A 24,640-nucleotide genomic window follows, 5' to 3' on the forward strand; every position below is an offset into this window, starting at 1 on the left:
GCTCATCTTCAATTTGTCTTCAGGACAACCCAGTTTCATCTCTACAAAGCTGCTTTCCAACTAGTTGGCTCCAACATGTATCTTTAGATTAAAAGTGAGTCTTTGTTCAACAGCTGGTACATGGGTTGGTTGTTAATTTCCAGGTGCAGGACATGGCATTTCCCCCAGTTAATTTCTTGAGGTTCCTGTCTGCTCTTTTCTCCAGCCTGTTAAGGCCTCTGTACTGACCAGTACTTCCAATTTGGTTTCTGAGACCTTGCCAAAAGTGCGCTGGGTCCCATTGCTTTGGTCATAGATAATTATGTTGCACAGTACTGTTCCTGGTTTTGATCCCTGAGGGATGACATGAGCAGATGACAACCAGCTGGACATTATGCCACCCTTCAAGCCCAAAGGCCTAGCCAGTTTTTCCCTAATCATTCATATCTCACGAGTCTGACTGTAAGGAAACTGTGAGAGATTGCATCAAAAGTCTTACTAAAGACAAAGCGAAGAGTATGAGAAGGTATAACAGAAGAATAAAGGTGGTGCTTCCAAAACACTTTGTAAGTGGGAACAGGAGATTGGAAAAGCATTGGGGCATCATTCATATGAGAAGACACAACCTGTAGCACTGTGCTCCCCTCAGCCCAAAAGCCTTTGCTGCCAGCTCTGCCTGTTGTGTTTGCACATGCAAACTGTGAGGACTGTTTGGAAGAGAAAATTCATTAATTTCAGGGATACAAATACACGAAGTGCTCTAAGAGGGTGAAAAACAGAAATGGGGAAAATACACATGTGAGTATCATACAAGAATCTCCCAAGACCTTTGGGAAGAGATTGGACAGTAGCAACCCCAAGAAAAGCCCAACAAGTACAGTAGGAACCAGAATTAGATCAGTTGGATTTCTTCTTGAGTACAGCATGGACATAGTGAGGAGACAATAAGGGGGAACACAAACAGAAAGTATGGAGGTTATGACTTAGCATGACACCCACCCTCGCAGCTGCTCCTCTTCCAACAGCATGGATTCAAGCATATATACTGAGAAAATGGTCAGTTCCTCCTCCTTGTCAGAATAACCCCTTGGCTTTGTTGCAAAGCAGCTGCATTTATTTTTATGACTCCTGTTTGCATTAACTTACCCGAATTAACTTCTATGTGCTGATTCTAAAGGGACTTAGTCTACTAAAAACAATTGAGAGTTGCAAAAATTAGTCCCTTTGCTGTTCTTCCTCACATCTTGACTTCTATTTCTGTTCCTGCCACTCACCAGCAATCTGCCAGCAGGTAAATCACTTCACAGTGTTTCTGCTTCCCTTCAAATCTCTCATCTATTTAGATAATAAATTTGCAGAGTAATAGCTGTCTTTAGATACAAAGTGGGTCTGTGCTCAACAAGTGCCTCTACCTGCTGCTGCACAATATTACTGCTAATTGTCATCTTGGGCTTCAACATATGCACAGTCACATGCTTCTGAGATGATCTCCACTCTTTTCATTACAATATCCACTTTGGTTTTTGTGTTTTAAACTAGTCTGCACTGGAACAAAGAAATTCATGTGGCTGAAAAATGATGCCAATGCATTTCTGCAGTACCCACAGATGTAGGATCGTATCTGAGGCTTCAGACTCACACAGATGTGATTAGCATGCTGCTGTTGAGTGAAGGGGGTGAGTGCATCTAGTTATACCTACGTGTAACACTTTAAACCTGTATCATGTCCAAAATATACTGATGAATACATGTTCATTTGATAGCATCAGCTTAATTGCCTGTAATTATTTAAAGAGAAGTATGCAGAAAATGTCCTTTGGATTGGTTCTATGGCAGTAATTGATTGTTACTCTGGTGATGCCCCAACATGCAATCAAATAACCAGCAAGACAGGGTGAGCACAGAAAACAAAAAAGTCAGAGGGACAAGCTGGCAGGTGGCACTGAACAGAAACCTGAACCACTCACCCGAAGACATGCCTGGTGTTCCTCAAATTAGCCTCTCAACCCAGGTGTGTGCACAGGAATATAGATTCATAAAAGACCCTGTGGTATTAATGGCAGAACTCTTAGAGAAGGAAGGCAAGGAGACTTGAGAGTGTTTCAGAGAAAGAAGAAAAATCCCGTGTTTGTGTGCCTCTCACAATATGCTCTAACAACACGGGAAGATTATCAAGCAGAAGGTTCAACGGGTGATTTGGCTGTCATCTGTGAAAATCTTGGTGGCCCTGAAAGCAGAAAGCAGGCAGGATACTGGAAGAGTAGCCAGGATTTCCAGGCATACAGTAATAGTGACATTGTTGTGTTTTTTCACATCTGCGGAGCACATTTCCTCATGCACAATCTGCCAAGGACCATCACATGTGACAAAGGCTTGTCACTGGGTGCAGAAGTCCTGCTGTGCACCAGTGTGCAGTGGCACTTAATCAGGGCCAGCAGGGAGCCAAGGTGACCACTATATCAATCAGCTGAGGTGAGGAGTGCCAAGCCACTGCACACAGATGGTCCACAAAGCCCTGCAAACCCCATCTGGCTGCTGGAACAGTTGATGTCCCTGAGCAATCCAAGCTGGAGTGCACATCCGTGGCTGGGAGAAGCCTTCCTGACTTTGCTCACAAGTCAATCAAAGGGAGCCTGACAAACCACACAACTGTCCCCATGTCCTGCAATAAAAGCCTGAATCCAGTGAGCCAAATCACTGCTGGAAGAACACGGAAACCCACAGCTGCTGTAAGCTTTAGCCATTCTCCTCAGGTATCTCTCTCATCATCAACAGCCAAGTTCAACAAAAACTTCTCACACCAATTACACATACTGACCTAATAAATGCAGAATGGCCAAACTGGCAGCAATTTTGCAGTAAAATCACATAATTTTCAGCCTGTAGCCACATTACAATAAATGGCATGCACATTTGCCGCCTTACAGACACTTTGGTTGTTTCTGTTTCCATTAATAGACATCTCTTACTACACACACCTCTCACTTCAAGTTAAAAACAGATGGACAGGATAGGACTGCTCTACACCAAAACAGAGCATCGAGTTCAGGCTCTGATTTTCATTATTTTGGATTTATCCTGGATTACTCTGGATTTACAGTTTATATAACTCCTATGAAGTTACATCAGGTGAAATTCTACCAAAAGGCTTCTATATCAGATGAAGTCATCCCAATTGAGAAAAGTTTTGTCTCGGTAATCAACTCATCAGTCATTGTCTTTAAGGAGCTCTTGTAGTAATTACTATACGTATTTAATCTTGCCCTTGACAATGGTGGCAACTAGGTTCTTCATGACAAAGTGCGAACTCTTGCAATTTTTCAGGCTTGTTTACTTCAGAAATTACTCCAGAGGAGCAATTCCTGTTCTCCCAAAAATAAACACTGTATTTGTGAGGTAGAAATAATTCACTCTTTTTGCAAAATTAGATCATGATTGCCCATCTCCAATTTGGAACAGTTATGCTATTTGATGTTCCCCCATTACTGCAACAAAACCAAGCTTCTGTTGCAGCTGAAATCCAACATGGGCAGAGACTGGTGCAGCTACAACAGCAAAATTATTGCTCTGACAAATGGGAACAGTAACAGCTCTCATACTCTGCTCTCATGGATGAAGGTGGATGAGTTACTGCTGGTGTTGAGAGGAAAGCTGCTCTTACCTATCAGCTACACCTCTCCACGGCAGACAGGCTTTCATGCCTCTCCTGGTATGAAATCAGAAAAACTAACAAGGGACAAACCTCACATTATAATATTTTTCTTCCTGACAAAATTAGAGAGAGTAAATTAAAGCCTTCCAAATCATTTTGCCAGATACCTTCAAAGCTGACTGTAGCTTCCTTCCTCTCAGTGGCAGCTGCAAAGCTGTAATGTGAATTTGCTTTGCAATGGGTTGAGTACAGCCATGTATACACCAGAGTTCTGAAGTCCCTGCTATTGAATCAGAAATTCAGAAAAAGCTGAAGGTAACTCCTTAGAATAAAGCCATGAAGACAGAAATAATGTGAAACATGCAAGTGCAAATAAAATTCATAGTTCATCTTAGACACACTCTGCATGTTAATGCCTCACCTACTTTGTTCCATTTGCAACCTGTTTTCAGTGCCCTGAGGCACATGCTATTAAGGCAAAATCCAACATAATTTAACCTGAAGTCTACAAATGTTACATTTGCTGAAGAACTGTTCTCCAGAAAAAAAAACAAAAACCACTTCGCTGAAATGTCTAATTATTTAGAAATCTAAGGTGAGAACTTTGTTCTTTGGCATCAGGTTTATAAACTATTCCAGACATATCCTCTGCAGATTCTGGACACGGGGCCTTTAGGAGAGTTAAAATCTGTCATTTCCATCCTCCTGGAGAGCAGCATTCTCAATTGCACTTCCTGAGATCAACCACTGGCATGAAGCTCTTGAGATACATAGCAGTGGTAAAGCCACAAAGAGAGGGAGATATACAACCAACTGCACTGTAAGGGACAAGTCCAAAGAAAAGAGCAAATGCACAAGAAATGTCACAACACGGAGACAGCTTGGTCAGAGACTACAGCTAAATGTCTAGTTATCCTCTTGCAAAGCACTTCAACAGAACTGATTGAATAGCTTGATTTGAACACATTAAATCTGGAAGAAAACATTTTTGTTTAAATCAATGTAAGAAATCAATGTTTAAATCAAAGCAAGAATACCTCACATCAGTCATATAAAATCAATCGTTTGAATCAATGGAAGAATATAAGATTTTCTGGGAGGGCTTTCAACAGCTGAACACGAGCCAGCAGTGTGCCCAGGTGGCCAAGGGCATCCTGGCTTGGATCAGCACTAGTGTGGCAGCAGGACCAGGGTAGGGATTGTCCCCCTGTGCTGCGCCCTGGTGAGGCTGCAGCTCGAGTGCTGTTCAGTGTTGGGCCCCTCACTGCCAGAGGGACACTGAGGGGCTGCAGCGTGTCCAGAGCCAGGCAGTGGAGCTGGGGAAGGGGCTGGAGCACAAGTGTGATGGGGAGCAGCTGAGGGAATGGGGGTGTTCAGCCTGGAGAAGATGAGGCTGAGGGGAGACATGAGCACTCTCTGCAACTCTTTGACAGGAGGCTGTGGTGAGGTGGGGGTCAGTCTCTTCTCCCAAGTAGCTAGTGATAGGAACTTGTTCCCTGAGAGGGTTGTCAGCCCCTGTGCCAGGCCGCCCAGGGAGGTGGGTGAGTCCCCATCACTGGAGCTAATGCAAAGCCATGGAGCTGAGGTGCTGAGGCCCATGGGTTAGTGGTGGGCTTGGCAGTGTGAGGAGAGGGCTTGGACTAGATCTTAACACTATTTTCCAACTGAAATGACTCTATGATTCCATGATTATATAAACCAGTTGATTTATTTATAAAACATTTTGGTGACCAAAAATGATTGGCTTTCCACAAAGCGTTAAGAGAAATATTTGAGTATTTGTTTTTACTCCATGTCCAGCCTTGACTGAGATGTCCCTTCCTCTTACCTTGCTTCAGTATCTTCTTTTGAAGTCTAGCCATAAAAATGAACCTTCCTGACACTGGGGGAAAAAATAAATTCTGACATAAAATGTAAAGAGCGACAAATTGAGAGGGATGAACCAAGACTCTTTTTCAGATCTCAACTTTGGTGAGAAAAAAGAAAACACCTGAAAAAAGCTTCTACAACTTGCTCTCACATCATTGCTACTCCTGTGCACCTGCATACGGTCACATATGTTCCAAGCAAGAGAATCACACTGAAACACAAAAGACCATGAGGACATCAAACGGCTAGGGAGGGTTGCTGCTGGGGGCCCACCTGTTTTATTAGAGAGTCGGAAGGACACCATCTTGTCAGGGATGCTGCAGACATTCCTCACCGAGGCGATGCAGCTGTAATTGGCATAGTCCTGAGGTCGGAGGTTCTTCAGCTTCAGGATCTTTGTTTCTCCCTGTGCATGCAAGAGAGAGTGTTTAGGAAGCAATTGAGACTGGGAAGCAAGCTGGGATGCAGGAAACACTGAGATTGTCTATAAGGAGGCAAGAGGAAGATGCAGAGATGGCTACTTAGCAGCAGATGATGAAGTAGTCCAAAAATCATAGTTTATTTACTTACCTTTTAGGAGTCTTTCAGTACCTAAAAGGGCCTGCAAGAAAGCTGAAGAGGGACTTTTTCAAAGGACACATAGTAACAGCACAAGGGATGATGGTTTTAAACTGAAAGAGGAGAGATTTAGTTGAGATGTAAGGAAGAAGTTCTTCCCTGTGAGGGTGGTGAGGCCGTGGTACAGGTTGCCCACAGAGGCTGTGGCTGCCCCATCCCTGGAAGTGTTCAAGGCAAGGCTGGATGTTGCTTGGAGCAACCTAATCTGGTGGAAAGTGTCCCTGACTATGGTAGGGGGGTTAGAATGGGACGATCTTTAAGATTCCTTCCAACCCAAACCATTCTAAGGTAATGGCAGGTGGCATAATCTAAAACTCTAGCTCTACTTACAGACTAAAGGCAAATTAAAGGAGACCAGCGAGGGAGAAATTGCTTTGACAAAGCCAAGTTGCGTTATTACTCATAAAATATATCTTAAGGTCCAATCTACGTGATGAAAAAAATCACAGGCTACAGAAATCCTGCTGTTTTCCTTTGAAAATGAGCTGCTGATGGATTTTATTTTTAGCCAGCAGTGTGAATGATGGAGCAGGGGCCTGAACAGGATATGCAATGAAGGAGTTCCTTCACACACAACTGGAAAACAGGAGTTTTTCACTGGAGTACTATGTGAAATGGGCACCACTGAACAAGAAAATCAGGACAAAAAGTTGCTGGATTATGTATGTATAATCTTACAGTATTGTTAGTGGCAAGAGGAACAAAAATCTAAGTGTTAAATACAAAATACTAGCATGCAGAGATGTCATGGGACAGAGAAGGAAGGAAGCAAGGACAAGGAGAAAAGCACATCAGGGTGTCAGACGTGAGGATGCGACAGCATGGAGGGTTGCAAAAACATCCAATAAATCTGTATATATTGATACCTGCACATTATTCACTCTAGCATTAAAATAACAAACTTCCTCAGGCTTTCAATCTCCTTCTCCAACTGTCTGCTTTCAAATCTTTGCCTGTATTTATAGCAAGAAGCTAAAAATGTATTAAGCTTAGACAAGGCTAAAGCAGAACTCCAGGCTAGGGAGGCAGACACTCTGGTTCACAAAGAATTAAAAGAGCAAGCTTTGGAAAATGCTCGTTATCATCTGTCCTGTTAAAGCTGTACAAGTTTCAATATTAACACAGTTTGAGCAACAGCTTTAAGGTTTTAAAAACAATATTATATGAACCAACTGCCCAGGCCTATAGAAGCAAAAATATGTTACGCTGTGAAAATGCATGGACAGAATTAGGAAGAAAAACACCACAATAAGAGAAGATATAGCTAGCCAGACAAGAAAAGAAGCAGTTGTTGAAATCCAGCTTGGTAGATGTTTGAAGTGCTGGAACCGAAAGTGCTTTGTACATGTAATCAGCCTCACAGAAACTTTACGATGAAAATTAAGCACATGATGGTTTAGCATTTGCAAGATCAAGTCTTTGAAAAGCTGTTCCTAAAGATAAAGGTCCTACTTGAACAAGAGGTTTTTCTGGGTAGAGAAGGGCCTGATCCAGGTTAGCAGGAACACAGATACCAAAATGCCATCAAGTTCTGGAAACACAGAGCAGCTGCATCCATCAATTCACTCTTTAGCCGGGGACTGCAAGCTGAACTTGTGGGCTGAACGCACAATAATATTCTGGATCATGTCCTCAGATTGCAGAGATTTATAAAAATGTATATATTTTCTTCATTGGTTTGGATAATTAGTCTAATTATGTCTAATTGCATAATTATTGTAAATACAGCAAATTTAATCTCATACTCAGGCTGCGCAATTACAATGTGCATGAGGATGATGCAAACTCTTCAGAAAAAATTCTGCATCAAGATCTCGTTTTTGAAAAGTTCATTATTTCAAACAGTCTCACAGATGAGAATGTGCATGTTCATTCAGTTTTCCCCCCCCAACAACTGAAATAAGTAGGTGACATTACCTGACTCACCCAAAAAAATCTGTCCAGAGTTCAAGAGTTATTTGTATATGCCCAGTTTTCCAGGTGTCTTCTATGATTTAACAAAACAAGAAAACCACCAGAAAAAAACAGTTCTTTTGTTTTTTTGGTACAATACCACAGAAAACTTAATTGTGTTGCTACTTGGTGTCCTTTACATGTCATTTGATTTTCAGTTTGACCATCAAAGCAATCACCAAAAAACGCCACCTCAAACTCATATCGCTTGATGCTCTGAAGTGAAATCCTCTCCATTCCTCTTCACATCAGCTCCTACTGCTTGTTATCATATCATAAGATGAACTGATTCTTAAGTAGATGATTATGACTTTTGAACTTTAATTACAACTTTTCCTCCTATAAACATATATCAGATCTTGTAGGCACACCGACAAGACACACTAACTTAACTTGACCTCCAATAAACAAAAAAAAAGGAATGGATAAGCTTTTGACTATCAACATGACCATCTGATTTATTCATTAATTCAGCTCAGACAGAGGTTCTAGGAAAAATGCTCCTAGTAACCCAGAAACATTATTTGTTAAAAGAAAATACTGAATCTAATTTTGTGTGACACCTTTTATTAGATATGTTCTTATTAGATGATAGGGAAGGTAACTGTCAGCATTTCCATATTGAAATGTAAAAGAAAAAGTCCCAAGTCAAAGGAGTCTCTCACTTCTTAATTAAAACATTTTAAAACTCTGGTTTAGTTGAGTAATCTTGGACTCAAGTCCAAAGAAACAAGCCACAGATTTGCTAAACTGGGTCCACACATGTTAAATTAAAAATAATCTCATCACATTTAGGAGACCAATGACATGACTATGTAATCTAATTCTCATCTCTGCAAGGTTCTGGGCTACACATTTCTCAGTAAAATACCAAGGCGCTGTAGCAATATAAAGCTGCCAAGTACAATAAAAGGAAAAAATGAAGGTGCTCTCAAATCATTAGCTGAAAATTATTTATGAAAGTTGCAGGTTGCTTTCTGCTATGAAGACCACATTACCAGGCAGTTTTCACCTCTGTCTTTACTCGTTATTGCTCGAGATCAATTTTTTCCTCCTTTTTTTCCCCATCTCTTTTCTGCAAACACCCTCACACACTTTTGCCTATTGATAGTAGGATACGCCACCTGAGACTGTGCAAAAGTGCTAACAATAAATGAATATGATCTAATCTGACAGTCTTTTGATGGCCCAGACTGCCTTCGTGGCTGTCAATGATAACAAGAAGACTTAAAAACCACTTATTTCCATTTTTGCAAACTCATCTCTTAGGTGTGTAATTCTGGAATAAAAACTTATATTCAAAGAAGTGAAAGGCAGAATAAAATTTAAAAACCAACACATGGAGTTGAACCTTCTTGAAAAGCTTAGCACATAGGCTGTAACCTATGTGCAGAATTGCTTTGCATTGTATTAGAGAAGATTAGGAAAGAGAAATCAAATCAGAGGTTTGGATTTGCAGGGCCCAAGCAAAATTACTTCAAAGGGGCTCCTGCAGACAGCATTTACTTTGCATCTTCCCATAATTTCCTACTGCATGATTTTATGAAAAAAATTAAAAGATATATTTCATGTTAGAGTCTTGTAACAACACACAGGTGCATCTGTGTCAGGACGTAGCCATCTGGATGGCATGCCCACTTAACCATGCCACAAACCCAGCAGGGACACAGCAGGCAGATCCAGTTACAAAGAACCTGGTGTGAGTAGCCTAAGGAAGGAACAAATCCTGTACTTTCATCCCTACCTGGGTAAAGAAGGGCTCATAGATCTCCACTCCTTTATCAGAGCCTTGCAGCAGCACCTCTTGGCCGCGTCGCCAGCTGTACCGAACGGGTGGGTTGGAGTTGGCGACGCACCTAAGAAACACTGTTCTCTCATAGTAGAACTGCTCCTTTGCTTCCCCGATGCTCTGGTGGACTGTCACTATTGGATCATCCAAATCTGCCAAGACAGAACAGACAAGATCAAGTCAGGCTTTGGTCGACCCTACGATCACTCTGCAACAGGAAACACGTGCATTGCCTTACGTAGAGGTCACCAGTAAATAGAGGTTATACAGCCCTACAAGCTACAAATGTACATTTCAGGATTTTTGCAGCAGAATTCAGTTTTAGAGCTTGTTTTCATTTGCACAGCACCTGCCATTACTGGACCTTGACTTATGGCTCATGCTTTTGGATGCAAAAAAATATATGGCGTCACATACAATACTTCTGTTAAAGTTCCACTAATACTTAGGTTTCATCTCTTTTTCACCTCTCCTATTTGTTTCTTATGTATAACTTTAAATCTCTTAGACAAAATAATTTATAAAGCTTTAGAAATAAATAGATTCATTTGCATCCTAATGGTAGGATCCACTAGAACACAGATCATGTGCATGCAGCTGTTTTCCTTTAAAACAGCAATTTAATACAGTAATTTAATGCATATTCCCTTCTTTTAGTTACATGCATTTAACTTCAAGCAGGTAAATTCATCACAGGCTTTAGAACACACTTCTCTTGATTAAAATCCAGATATCATGTAATTACTCCCACTGCATCAGCTCAAAGAAAATTAGATCCCCACAACAGAATTATCTCATTTTATATAGGGAAGAAATAACGATAGCCCTGGAATGCAAGTCACCTAATTAATTAATTTGGGCTTTATTCCATTAGGAACAAGTAGATTCTTGTTTGCACGGTGTTACTATTGTTTATTATGAGTTTTCTTTGAAGGCACAATTACACTGAAGATAGGAAAAAAAATGAAGCCAAACAAGAAAAGTAACAGCTTTTTTTACTGAGTACTAGTTAAAAATAGCCTCCAAATGAGGGAGTAAGCTGTTCTCTACTAAGCTTTAGGGAGAAGTTCTACCACCTGTAGGGCCAAGGAGAAGTTGCTTCTCTTAGTCTAGCCCCTGTGTTTCAAAGGTATATCCAGGTTTGGCTCCAAAAGTAACAACACAGGCACTGATGCTGTTACCCACAGACAGTAGGAACAATTTGCCCAGTTACAGCCATACCGACCAGCTCTGCATTGACATAGCAACATCATATTCCCATGTGCAACTCAGCTTTGACTGAAATAATTTCAGAACCTTACCAGCAGTGCTTCTTCCTTAAAACAAAATAAGAATGGTGCTTTAACCAGTGTTTAATTACTCACGCACAAATTTAACTCTTATCTTACAAAGCCTTGAGTGAGTAACTACCCAAATATCAAACTCATCATACTTAATGAGGAAAGGCTGCAGGATCTGGGGCTGTTCAGCCTAGAGAAGAGGAAACTGAGGGGGACCTCATTAATATTTACAAGTATTTAAAGATGGATGTCAAGACGATGGGGCAACACTTTTTTTCTGTAGTGTCCAGTCATAGGACAAGGGGTAATGGACAAAAGCTGGAACACAAAAAGTTCCACTTAAACATAAACTTCTTTACTGTTCAGGTGAGGGAGCCCTGGCCCAGGCTGCCCAGGGAGGGTGTGGACTCTCTTTTCTAAACCCACCTGGACATGTTCCTCTGTTACCTGATCTAGGTAGACCTGCTTGAGTAGGGAGGTTGGACTAGATGATCTAAAGGTCCCTTCCAACCCCTACCAGTCTGTGATTCCGTGATTATTTGAGGCCACGACGCAGTGAAATGCAGAAGGAAGTTCAAACCTCACCATGACCATCAGTGTCAGAGAGAACACGATCCTGCTCAAAGGCACTCGTATACTTGAGCCCCTTTTCACAAGTGTTGAAAACATGAGTCATTTTTGAAGAAGTATCACGTGCATTTTGCTCCCACATCCTTTCCCAAAGTGCCAGCTGAACACCCCTGTAAGCACCACTATGTATTGTGCCAGATGGGACCTCAGCATAGTAGTTCTTAAAAATTTGTGTGTTTGATACCTTTACAAACTAGACATGAGGCAGAGGCACGTGGGATTGTTAAAGGAGGCCAATTATTCACAATATGAATAGATAAGGAAGTTTCAAATGTCCACACTGAAAACCAGTTTGTACTTAAAAATTATTCTTTGTACGCTTACATTTTAATTTGAATAACAAGAAAAAAGCTTGATTGTCTCTTGATTAAATAGAAACAAAACATGTTCTAAAATTCTGAATAATTTGAGCAATAATATCTTGTTATAGTGCCTGGATTTTAAGTAAATGTTACCTTCACTCTTCTCTACAAAACATTTAATTTAATATCATAGAAACAAATTATGAAACTGTTGCTCCAAATTAGGATGGCATTTTCTAATGAGATTTCATTTTTATTTTAAAGGTTATTTTAAATCACGGTAGCATTTGAAAAGGGATGAGACTGCTGAGACATTATGTCTTCTACTCATGCAACAGAAAATAAAGAGAAGGAAATTAGCTTGCTTCAATTTCTAGGCCAAAACACCTGTTCCCTGCACTTTGATGAACAACAGAATATTTCACACATGAATGCTTTCCAGCATCTGCTTATTAAAGACCACAAATAAGGATGACTGGCAGCCAAGAGCCTGTGGCACCGAGTTAGGGGATTGCTCCTCAAATCTCACCTTTAGATGAAGGTGCATCCTCTGAGGTGAAATACACAATAAGCCCTAAATCTTGACTCAGCTCCATTATGATCTAGTTAACCAAGACTACACAGACTAAACCACTTGAAGCCTGAAGTCAGGCCTCAAGGCAAGGCCTGCCAGCCTAAGGTGGCAATCAGCATCCCAGCACCGGCAGGCTGAGGCTGATGGCCAGAAGACAACTTTGCAGAAGTTGTGGAGGTCCTCATGGAGAAGCTGAACAGGACATGGTTAACTACATCCCAGGCTGCAACAGCAAGAGTGCAGCCAGAAGGCACAGGGAAACAATCCTTCCCCTGTACCCTGCACCTGTGAGACGACATTCTGAGGACCCTCTCCAGGTCAAGACATGGACACACTGGAGCAAGTGAAGACGAGACCACCATGATGATCAGAGTACTGAAGCAGGTTCCATACAAGCAGAGGCTAGGGAGCTGGGTTTGGCCAGCCTGGAAAAGATAAGAGTAAGGGGTGATCAAGTTTCTGTATTCAATTGACTACTGCGAAATTATGAAGAAGATAAAGGCAAATAAAACACTATGAGCAAATAAACATAAGTTGCACCAAGAGAAATTCCTCATGGTTAGAAGTGGAAACAAAGTCCCCATGCAATCAGACAAATGCCCAGAGAGGCTCCAGGATACCATCCTCAGAGACTGGACACAGCCTTGAGCAATCTAACCTGTCAAGCTGGCCCTTGGACCAGTACATTGGACAAGAGGTTCTTTCCAACCTAAGTTACCCTGTGATATCCCGAGCTGTGATACTATGGCTTGTCTGTGCTACAGGCCCATGCAAGATGTGTGCTCAACCTCTCCAATGCTGGTACTCTCTACAACAGAGAGAAACAGTGACCATCCTTCTGCATGGTGTTGTACTGTGACAGTACAGGAGGTGGATTTTGATAAGAGTATAAGGCAACCTTGAGGACATTTAAGTTGGGAATGGAAATGCAGCACGCCTTCTGCCACAGCATTTCATAATGGTCAATTAATAGGAAATTTGCACTGCAGAACTGACTGATTTTTCCATCGGCAGTGCTAGAAACATCTCAACAGCTGCATCCCAGCAAAAGCAGCAGCACTAATAGGAGACAAAATAATGCTTGTGATTGTTGTGAGATTTCACTGAACACTCAACTGCCTGCCCCGCTGCTGGGCAGGGTTTGACAAATGTTTTACTGGATTGTTATATAAAGACTGTATTTTGCTCAGACAGTGTGAGAGCTGCAAACATAATACAAAGTAGGCTTTCTCTTTTTTTACAATACTGCCAAGGTATTCTGCAGAGTTATTACAATGCAAGCATGCAACTGCCAAATTCGTTGCCTTTCGGCAGGCTCTTTTAAAGTCATCTGATCTCGGTGGCACTAATGCTAACTTGTCAAAGCTCTCCAGAACTCCAGTTTCAGTGTTTACTTGAATTGCTACAAAATTGATATCCAAATTTCCGAAGAGGTTTTAAAAAAACCCAAATCCATAAAGCTCTGTGCATATAAGAAAGTATCTGTGGGTGTTTGTTCCCTAAAGGCACTGGAACATCAGAGACTCGGCAGTCTGGGAGGGAAGCTATGGACTTGTACAGCAGTTAACCTGCGAAGAGGAAAGAGGGAAAATAACTGATGAGACAAGAACATCTCACTGCTATGGAGAAAGATTTGGTATTAAGAAGTTCAATTAGATGTATTTTTTAAATGCTTTTCAAGAGAAAAAAAAACTAACTCTCTAAAATTTTCATTTTGGGTTGATCAAATGATGAACAGTTCAGTAATCAATCTTTAAATGAAACTGAAGTCATGGGTATTGCTGAAGTCTATTAATCAAAATTAAAATTATTACAGAAATGTGTTTTCCACAGAGGTTTATGCCACCATAAGGTTCAATTTTTCACTCTTTAATCTTTGAATTGAACCAAATCATTCCCAAAATCCAGATGGCACACGCATGCTAAACACTACATTGGAAGAATTTCCTTCACACATCCCAAAGCTCTCAAACAAACAGAAAACCCCATATAAGCTGTTCAAAATGAGTCTAATCTACATGCACTCCGAATTTCATCACAATGGTCAGAGATGGTGGTGTGTAAGGTGCACAGAAGTGTGGTAGGTGCTGTTAATATCTTCCCTGTGCTGAACCAGGGGCATTGCACTGTCTGTCACTAGGAACCATGGACCGTGTACTGCAATCCTCACCTGAGCTCCAGAGGAGTTTCACACATAGAACCAGGAGAACAGGATTATAGGCTCTATTTGCTTTATCTTTTTTTTTTTCCCCCTTCTTTTCAGCTGCTGGGGCTACATAGCTTGCTGATTTTATTTGTTAATTAGCTGCTTTTTGTCTTCAGATGTTCAAAACAAGCGATGCTTGGAAGTCAGGATAATAATAAAACACACATCTGGTAAACTGATTGAAACTGCTTCATCAAGACACCCCGAGAGGAGACAGCAGTGACACATATATTTAGCCTGTCCAACTTGTGAGTTATTCTTAAATATAAAAGTACAATATTTTTCATGCTATTTTTTTTTACTACAGTCTCCCTGACCTAACACAAGTTCCTAATGATTATGTATGTTTGAGATGCTTTGTGGTACTGTATAATACAAAGCAGCTACACAGAATTCAGAAAATGCATTAAAAATAAAAATACGTATTTCTTGCACACGTAGGGAAAGGATAATGAGCTGTCTTGTGTGCCACTCATTAGTATGTGCAGTGTGGAGACACAAAATCTCCAAACAAGGTGGAGACAGGAGAGCTAAGTTAACTGAGAGCTCCACATAAGGTACTTTTTCCTCTACAGCTCTTTAAAAGAGATTTATTATGCATCTGCAGTGCTGTATTGCATGTGCAGTACAGGTACAATAGGAGAAAGCAAGCATCATTTACAAGGCCAGCTTCTATAAGAAAGCAAGACTTCGTCCCTTGCTCCCAACAAAACTAGAGAGTGTGACCCTGGGAGATCCTTGATGAGCTCATATTGATTTCCAATACCATTTTGAGAAGTTCAAAGACACGCTAGAAGGCTGCTAGCACTCTCAAACACAAAAGGACAAACAGAATGACTTTAGTAGTCAACAACAACCCAACATAGCTCGAGATCATTTCCACCTGCCACACTTTCCTGAAGGCTGGAGTCTATCAACAAATCTTAGAAAAGAAATGTTAACAAACACTTGGTGTTGTACATTAGGAGAAAATGTTTGCTTTATTTTTTTGATGAGGTTATAAACACACTTGATTGAAACACAGATAAATTGGACGTGCTGTTCACACCACCATCTCCTAACAACCTGGGAAGGATGGCACAGGCTGTACAGTCCTGTAAGAGGGTAGCAATATTTTTTGTTTATCCAAGGACACCAAACAACCAGTTCTCATAAATTTTGAGACTAAATTACCATTGGAGTCCGGGGACAGCAGATACAGTGGTGTTCAGGATTTTGCATTTACAGCACAAATGACAGATAACAGCAACAATTACCACAACAGAGAATTTCTACATGTATGTGCATTCACAAACAAAGATCAGCGGATTTTCCAAATAACAAAGAGGCAGATGGTCACACAGAACGATACACATCTGTGAACTCATAACAGACATTAGCAGTGTTAAGACTCTACCCTGGCATGGTCTGAGAGACATTAGCAAAGACCTCTCAGCAGAGTTCTGGGACTCTGGGATCACTGCATGCAATTAAGAGTGAGGATGTAATTTTTTCTTTCATATATAGAAAAGCTGACCTGAGTACAGGCTCCTAATCTGGTATCAGTCACTGTTAAGAAATGTTAAGAAAATTAAAGGACAAAGAAAAGCACAACAAAAAAGTACTTATGGACCAGTTAAAGTACTTACGACTTCAGATTTCAGCAAAAGATGTAAGGAGAAAGATTTCTCAGAATAGACAACTGAACAGTAACTTTACCATAAGATGTATACACCTCACAGGGGAAAAATAGCAGATACATAAGAACTTGTAATATACACGTAATATATTTTTTTGAAAATAAAGTAGTCAAAGAGAGTACAAACTACCTGAGCATATAGAGGATTCCTTACTTCTTCAAACCAAGACCAGATACTTTTTAGTGAAATATCAATTACTACATTAAATAAAAGCACAGTTGAAAGAAAAAACAGTAAGATAAGAGAGGTCAAACTAGACTGATGTCACGGTCAATTCTAGTATTAAATTTTATGAAAAAAATCTCATTAAAGACTTGATTAAAGAATTCCAGATCTTTAACATTAAATCAAGTACACTTGAATCAAGAAATTGAGTTATTTAAACTATCTTTTGACTGCACTTTAATTAGACCATAGCAGAGTGTTAGCATGCTGTGGTACCACACCCTGATAGACGCATGTGTGAAAAATGCTGATGAACCACAACTACCCACAAACAAAATGTGTAGGGTTTGATGGGACAGCTAGATTACAGGACAGCATTTACAAAAGTACTCGTAACGGTTGACTCTGTTACGGGATTTTCACTTTCCAGTGATGCATCTTTCTTTTATGAACTATGACTGAGGTTTAAGCATGTTGGATGAAAATTCTTATTACAACATATATAAAATGAATTGAGGAAGAATTCTGCAATGAGTACTCTGTTCAGTTCTGGGCTCCTCACGACAAGAGAGACATTGAGGGGGTAGAGCACGTCCAGAGCTGGGGAAGGGGATGTATCACAAGTGTGATGGGGAGCAGCTGAGGGATCTGGGGGTGTTCAGCCTGGAGAAGAGGAGGCTGAGGGGAGACATGAGCACTCTCTACAACTCCCTGATGGGATGGAAATCGGTCTCTCCTCCCAAGTCAGTCCCCATCCCTGATGGAGTCCCCATCCCTGGAGCTATTGCAAAGCCATGGAGCTGAGGTGCTGAGGGCCATGGGTTAGTGGTGAGCTGGGCAGTCTGATTGGAGGGGTTGGACTCCAGAAGCTCAAGGGGCTTTTCCTATTCAAACAATTCTGTGATTCTGTAATAACTGTCTTGTTATTACACTTGTTTTGGGGGTTTTAAAATTTTCTTTACACCTATACAGAAACAGAATAGAAGATTACATTATAAAAGAAAAAAAAGGATTTACCAACCAAGCCAGGAGAAACAGGCACTAACACTAAAAGGCCACCTGATGTTCATGACACATTATGAAAAATAATTGTTACAAATAGGATTTTTAACATGGTAAGTAAGTAATTACTGGTTACATAATCCCAAACCTAATTAATGTTTACTCCTTCATTTCTTAAAGAAAATAAACTTAATTTCATTGAAGTAATGGATATCAAACCAGATTAAGAAAGTCTAGTTCTACACCACATCCATCTTCAGCTCAAATCCCTGTTCAAAAGCTACATTCTGAATATAGCAAGTGCAAACAGCGGTCCCTTGGAGAGCATGAACTCCTGATAACACACTCGTGCTCTCTTACTGCCTTCTTCTAGACTTCATATGTTCTAAAATGAGCACAATCCCATTTTACTATAGAAAAAAATATATACATCTGACAGTACATTCCTATAAAACAGGAAATGCTAGTGTTCCTTTCCCTGCCCCATATATGCTCTGGTGAAGAAAAGATTCACATTTATTTTCCAGTCTTAAATTCTTTACCATTAAAAATGTCAGTGTAGAAATCTCAACAGCTCTCTGAATACTTTCTACCGATCTCCACTCTTAAAGAAGATCGTATTTTTCACCAGTTTTACTTGAACAGAATACAAAATATGCATTTTAGGGGAAAGGAAATAAAAAGAAAGCCAAGACAAGAGGAAATAAATCATAGTGAGTGGCTGATGAAAAAGATGGGCATGTAAGAATCTCCTTAGAGGCAAATGAAGACGACAAATCAAACAAAACTACAGTAAAGAGGAAGAGAAAAATGAACCTGTTCAGAATATTTAATGCTTCAACTCAGATAAGTGAAGTCTTTCTGTTGACTGGAAGGAAATACCCCAGCCAGCACATTTTAGGGGCATACACTGAAATCCAACTTTGAAGGGACCTTTAGGAGGTCAAGACTATATCCTGGTTCCCTCCATACTGATGATGCTCATCAGTTTTGCATCATCAGCAAAAAAATCATAACAAGACATTATTACAGCATGCAAGTGCAGCTGAGTCTCAGAGAGAAGCTAAGATTTGCTTCTTTAGATAATTGCATGTGACTGCCCATCTGCCAGATCTTCCTTCCCCAAAACCTTCCCAGCTTTTCAGCTTCTTTTCCCAAATTTCAAATGGGGATTAAGATCCCAAAGATAATTAACTGCCAGCAAATTACACAAAATTGGCACATGCACATGGGGAGAAGCAGGCACTGGAGCAAGGCTGAGTCAGTTATTAGTTACATAAGCGGAGGACCTTGAGCTCTTTGGTTAGATGCCTTCTGCAATGCTTCTCGTAGTCCTGCACATGCTGCCTCCCAGGGCCAAGACCTCCCCTGCACATTTTTCTCCTCACATAAGGGGTATCAAGCCAAGGAGTGCATTTCTGGTTAGAATGAGAGAACACATACTAAATCTCCTCAGAACAGCAGCAAACTCTCATGTTTCAGAGAAGCTACCTACAAAACAAACCATGTGCCAGGGAGGTTTTTAGATCGATACAGTTGGCAGAAGGGGAGTATTCCAGTTAGCAATAGCAAATTTGAAAGACATTGTAAGCCATAAAGTTGGTGCTTTATGTAATCTAGGCCTATTTCTATTATGGCTCAAATCAGATTCCTACAAACAGACTACATTTTCAAGCCATTAATATGGTCTAACTTTCCACTCGAGGGATATTTGCAGCATCAATTATCTTGAACTGCATCTGACATGTACTCATCTCAGACTGATCTAACTACAGCTATTACCATGTGTTAGAGATAGTTTTAATTTAGAAAAGGAATAGTATAAAAGGCATTCAAATAACCTTATAGCACTCTTACTAGTGGTTTCTTTTCCAAGCAAGAAAAGAAAATCTGAACATATAGCCTGGTAATACTATGTAATTACTACTCTGTAATTAGTTGTAAGCTTTTTTTTTCTTTAGTTAACAAATACTGGGGTTAGGAGTATTATATTGAACAAATTCTGCAAGGAATTTCCTCAGCAGCTACTCAGGGCTAGTTAAACATCACTGAAATGAGCTCAACATGAAAATAAATATCTTCCTTGGCTCTCTCTAACAGAAATTTTGCATTTCCATTCCTGCATGCATGCATATTTAATCTTCACTTATTAAATTTCACAAGCAAGGCTGTCAGTATATATTAGTCAGTTATTTCAGTGTGTTTACTACAGAAGGTCTGTATCTCTGGACACTCAGAAACAGGAAGGCAATGCAGGTGTGCTGTGGCTGCTGACCAGCACCATTCCCATGACTCCTTGTTTCCTACCTGTCTAATTCTATCAATTATCTTTTTTTTATGCAAACTGTATCTGTCAGTGTTCTGTGTTAACGTATCCCCAGTATCACAGCTGTAGTACCATAACTGTATTATTCTCATGACAATATTCACCCATAATTGACATAATCACACATATCTATCTTAATGTGATGGAAAAATAAGCCAGCTTCTGATTCTTTTAAAATTTGACCTTTTCAGAGCATCCCTAATCCAGTAAAACCTTTAACAGAATCATAGAGAGGAAAGCTTAACTCTATTCCATCAGTGAGTGGACTACAGCCACAGCCAAAGCCCTGCTCTCATCAGCCCATCTCTGAGGATCCTCCCAGCCTGAATGACACCAGGACATGGCCAGGGCAGGGTCTCTCCTCTATGCTCAGTTTCTGACGAACATTGCAAATGAAAGCACATGGCAAATGCAAGACAGTCAGGCTCATTTTTTCCTAAACAAGAAGAAATCTTGTACATAAGAAGTGCATTTGAGTTCAAGCGTCCAGAGGAGGCATTAGGAGGGGAAACATCTCTGCATCCCTGTGGCAATGGGTCACCAAATACACATTTGTGCTTCTGCAAACCACCCTCACCCCCCCAGGGTGATTTTGCCTGCTCCTCCCTGGCAGGTATAATGGGCAGGTATAATCCCTCCCCAGGCTCTTGGCAGGAGCACACCTGTGTGCTACTGTTGTCCCAAATGTGAGGTCGTTTACCCAGTGTGTGAGATGCCAATAAACACATGCAGAACAGAGGCATTTTATTGCATGTTTGTGCAGCTATGAGTGCTAGCTGGTAATCGAAAAAAGACAGTACATCCCAAGAGTATCTCCTGGGCTGTATTTATACACAAAACATTAGCATATTCTATATTTCAATACATACATGTGATTATTCTATGTGGTGACTCATTAGTAGTACTACACCCAGCATTTAAATGACTATGCTGCTTAGTTCACTTTCTCTGCCCTCTGTTTGTGGGTCTGGGATATGAATTGAGAACATGGGCTGTGAGTCAGTCGTTATCATCTCTCCTTGGCTCCTGACACAGACCCACGACCTACCGTGATCAGAGCTGCTTCTGCAGGCTTCCTGGAGAGTCTCCAGAAACAAAAAAACCCCTTTTCCTACCACTGAACCACCTTGCAACTGGCTTGTTTGAATTTCCATGAACAGCAGGCACCAGTCCTACACTTACAAACATATACAAATAAACAGTCCATGATAAACTTCTTATTTCCCTTTTCTCCAGAAAATGAGTGTCAGGAACAGACTGGGATACAATCAGTCTGATGAAAAATGGTAATACAAGAGTTCAAATGCCCTTTTGTGGAGTCAGAAGCTCAACCTTGCATCTGCTTTATCCTTGGCTTGCTTTTATTGAAATTGCTGTAATTTTAATAAAATTTTCTAATGGCTTTGAATGTCTGTTCTTACTGCTGGTTTATACCTTCCCTGTCTTCCTGATATTCATCACTTTGTAAGAAACAAGCACATACAAAAGAAGCCTTTTATAATCCCAGATAATGAGCACCACTGTGTTTTGGTGATATTTCAGGAGAGCAAACCATGTATTCAAAAACTACAGTGTATTTACTGTCAAGATCAATGGTCAAGTCAAATCAGAGACTTCTAAAAAGCAGCGTGATTGCAAAAGCAAGCATGGTAGAACAAGCTCCAGATGACAGACAAGTTATTTGGTGCAAGTTATCAACAGACAATCTGCGCTTGGCAGATGCCAGTCACACCACTTAGCGCAGTCTGGGGAAGCACTGAATGACCCCAGCAGTCATACAGGATGGAAAGAATCTCCTCTTTTTCAGGAAATATGTGAACAAGTATCCCAAAGTGATGCCATGTCAGCAGTCTTGCAGATATTCCATGATTGTTTAAAATAATTAAGAAAATCACAACTTCACTGCTTCACCCTTGGGAGGTGTTAGTGTTAAAAGCTATGGAGAAGGGGAGGGAATAAGAGATTTGGATCTCAGCTGCTCTGTCACTAACCAAGACTTAAACAGATTGCAAAAGGTGAAGCCTAGATTTTACAGAATCTACTGGATAGACTAAGACTCATCTGAAGATGAAAAAATTCTTAAACAGGGTAAAACTTTAAAAAAAAATCAAGATGCTGCATTATTTGAAAGATCCTTCCCTGGCAGTCACATTTGTTTGCCTGGACATGCTAGAATATAAACCTCAAGTTGCAGGAGAACAGTGAAACAAGCAGGAAAGTTTTTGCTGTGCAACATAAATCCACGGCAACAACTAAGGCTCAGTGCAGCACACTACTTACTACTTCCCTATGAGTTTTTGAAATGGATTTTTGGAGATGCCCTAGTGAACTAATTTTGGCTGCCCAGGGATGTGAGGGAGACCTTATTCCTGGAGCTACTGCAAAGGCATGGAGCTGAGGTGCTGAGGGCCATGGGTTAGTGGTGGGCTGGGCAGTGTGAGGGGAGGGCTTGGACTCAATGAACTTAAATGTCTTCTTGAACCCTCTACGATTCTATACAGGTTCTGTACAAAACTTCTGCAAAGGAGACCAAGAAGGATGAAGCTGAGTCCTACAGCTTTTGACTCACACTCATCCTAATTATTCCAAAAGTCCCTCTCCGAGTGTTGCATCAGCATGGGAAGACACTAGTGTTGCTGGAGACCCCCAGAACTTTTGATTTGCAGCAATAGCTCAAGATGAAGGGCCAAACTGTGCACAGTACAGGAGCTGTGTGGCTGCAGAGAGCAAAGCTCTGTCAGATTAATACAATGAAAGGGTCCAATTGATGAACAGGATGTACAGAATTTGGCTCCTTCCTCTGAACACACAAATCAACAATTAGCACATAGTATGAGCTTCTGTTAGCCCTGAGACCTGCATTATTTAGCCTGGTTGCCTTGGAAAATGTGCTGCCAAAATTTACTATTCTCCTCATCACCATCCTAGCAGGGATCACAAAATCACAGAATTATAGAATGGTAGGGGTTGGAAGGGACCTATAAAGATCATCTAGTCCAACACCCCTGCTCAAGCAGGTCCACCTAGACCAGGTCATACAGGAATGTGTCCAGGCAGGTTTGGAAATCTCCCAGGAAGGAAATCCCACACCCTCCTTGGGCAGCCTGGGCCAGGGCTCTCTCACCTCAACACCAAAGAAGTTTTTCCTTAAGTGGAATATTGGGGTCTGGCCTATAATGAATGTTATGGAATTAGATAAAGACGGAGAAAGTTAGCAGTTCATCTTTGAATCACCTTCAGCAGCAGAAGAGAAGAGAAGAGAAGAGAAGAGAAGAGAAGAGAAGAGAAGAGAAGAGAAGAGAAGAGAAGAGAAGAGAAGAGAAGAGAAGAGAAGAGAAGCAAGCTTGAGAAAGGAGGAAACTGAAACTACAGACTGTAACGGAGACAAGGTCAAAGCAAGAAGACAGGATAGAGCATTAAACTAAGCATTGTTAGAAGAGAGAATAGAGCACTCAAGCATTGTGTGATCGCATGCATGTGACTAACAAATTGTAACATATGTAACTAACATTAGTAAAAAGTTAAGTAAAATGTAAGGTAAGCATAACCATAGTCTAGTGTGAGAGAAAAGTAACGGAAAGCCAAATAGATGGGGTGATATTCTAAGCACAATAAGGTTGATGTTTAAAGTGCAATAAGGATGGTGTTTTAATACAATGAAGTTGGTGTCTAAGTTGTTACAAAAATTAAACTTTGAGGCCTTATGCATGGCACGTGATCCTTAGTATTAACTAATTGTCATGAATTGTAGCACGTATACAGCATTTGGAAAAGGTATATAAGTGATGATTATGTAACTATACATTTGAAGTCAATGCACATCATATTGGTGTCTGGTGTCGCATAATGAAGAAGAATCCCTGCAGTGGAACTTTTTGTGTTCTAGCTTTTGTCCATTACCCCTAGTCCTATTACTGGACACAACAGAAAAATAAAAGTGTTGTCCTATCCCCTTGACATACACCTTTCAAATACTTGTAAGTGTTCATGAAGTCCCCCTTCAGCCTTCTCTTCTGCAGGCTGAACAGCCCGAGGTCCCACAGCCTTTCCTCCAAGGATGAAAGTCTCTTCAGCATCTTGGTAGCCTTGTACTAGCCTCTCTCCAGAAACTTCCTGTCTGTCTTGAACTAAGGAGCCCAGAAGTGGACACAGGACTCCAGATGAGGCCTCACCATGGCAGAGTAGAAGGGGAGCAGAACCTCCCTTGACCTGCTGCCCACACTCTTCCTGATGCATCCCAGCATGCCATTGGCCTTCTTGCCCAAGAGGGCACATTGCTGGCTCACGTTTAGTTTATTATCAACTAGAATTCCCAAGTCCCTCTCCAGAGAGCTGCTCTCCATGGGATGCTTTGTTATGCAGCGATGGCAGCAACTCCCAGCTCTGCTAGGTTACTCAGACCCGGAATGAAGCTTTCTGCTGTTCTCCACCTTATTTGGGTAACAAGATTGAAAACTGAATATTTCTTAGGGGTTTGTTGTTTTTTTTCCACATGACTTTGGCCAGGCTTACACAACCCTTGTCACACTGCACAATTACATGTCTGGGAAGACGGGAAGGCACAATGTCACTTTCTCTTAGTTCCACAGCTGACTCCAAGTGGCCTCATGCTGAAC

The 24,640-nt window shown here is 40.9% G+C and overlaps 1 protein-coding gene across 1 annotated transcript in view; it reads right to left on the bottom strand.

Moving 5' to 3' along the window:
* MDGA2 (MAM domain containing glycosylphosphatidylinositol anchor 2) overlaps nucleotides 1–24,640 on the bottom strand; it is a 397,712-nt gene that overhangs the window by 174,801 nt on the left and 198,271 nt on the right. The window contains exons 5-6 of the mRNA XM_061998833.1: nucleotides 9,816–10,012; nucleotides 5,774–5,906 (exon numbers count right to left, since the gene is read on the bottom strand). Coding sequence (XP_061854817.1) covers nucleotides 5,774–5,906; nucleotides 9,816–10,012 — 330 coding nt within the window. The remainder of the gene's footprint in view (nucleotides 1–5,773; nucleotides 5,907–9,815; nucleotides 10,013–24,640) is intronic.

This window comes from Colius striatus, chromosome 6, assembly GCF_028858725.1.
Source record: "Colius striatus isolate bColStr4 chromosome 6, bColStr4.1.hap1, whole genome shotgun sequence".
Lineage (NCBI taxonomy): Eukaryota > Metazoa > Chordata > Aves > Coliiformes > Coliidae > Colius > Colius striatus.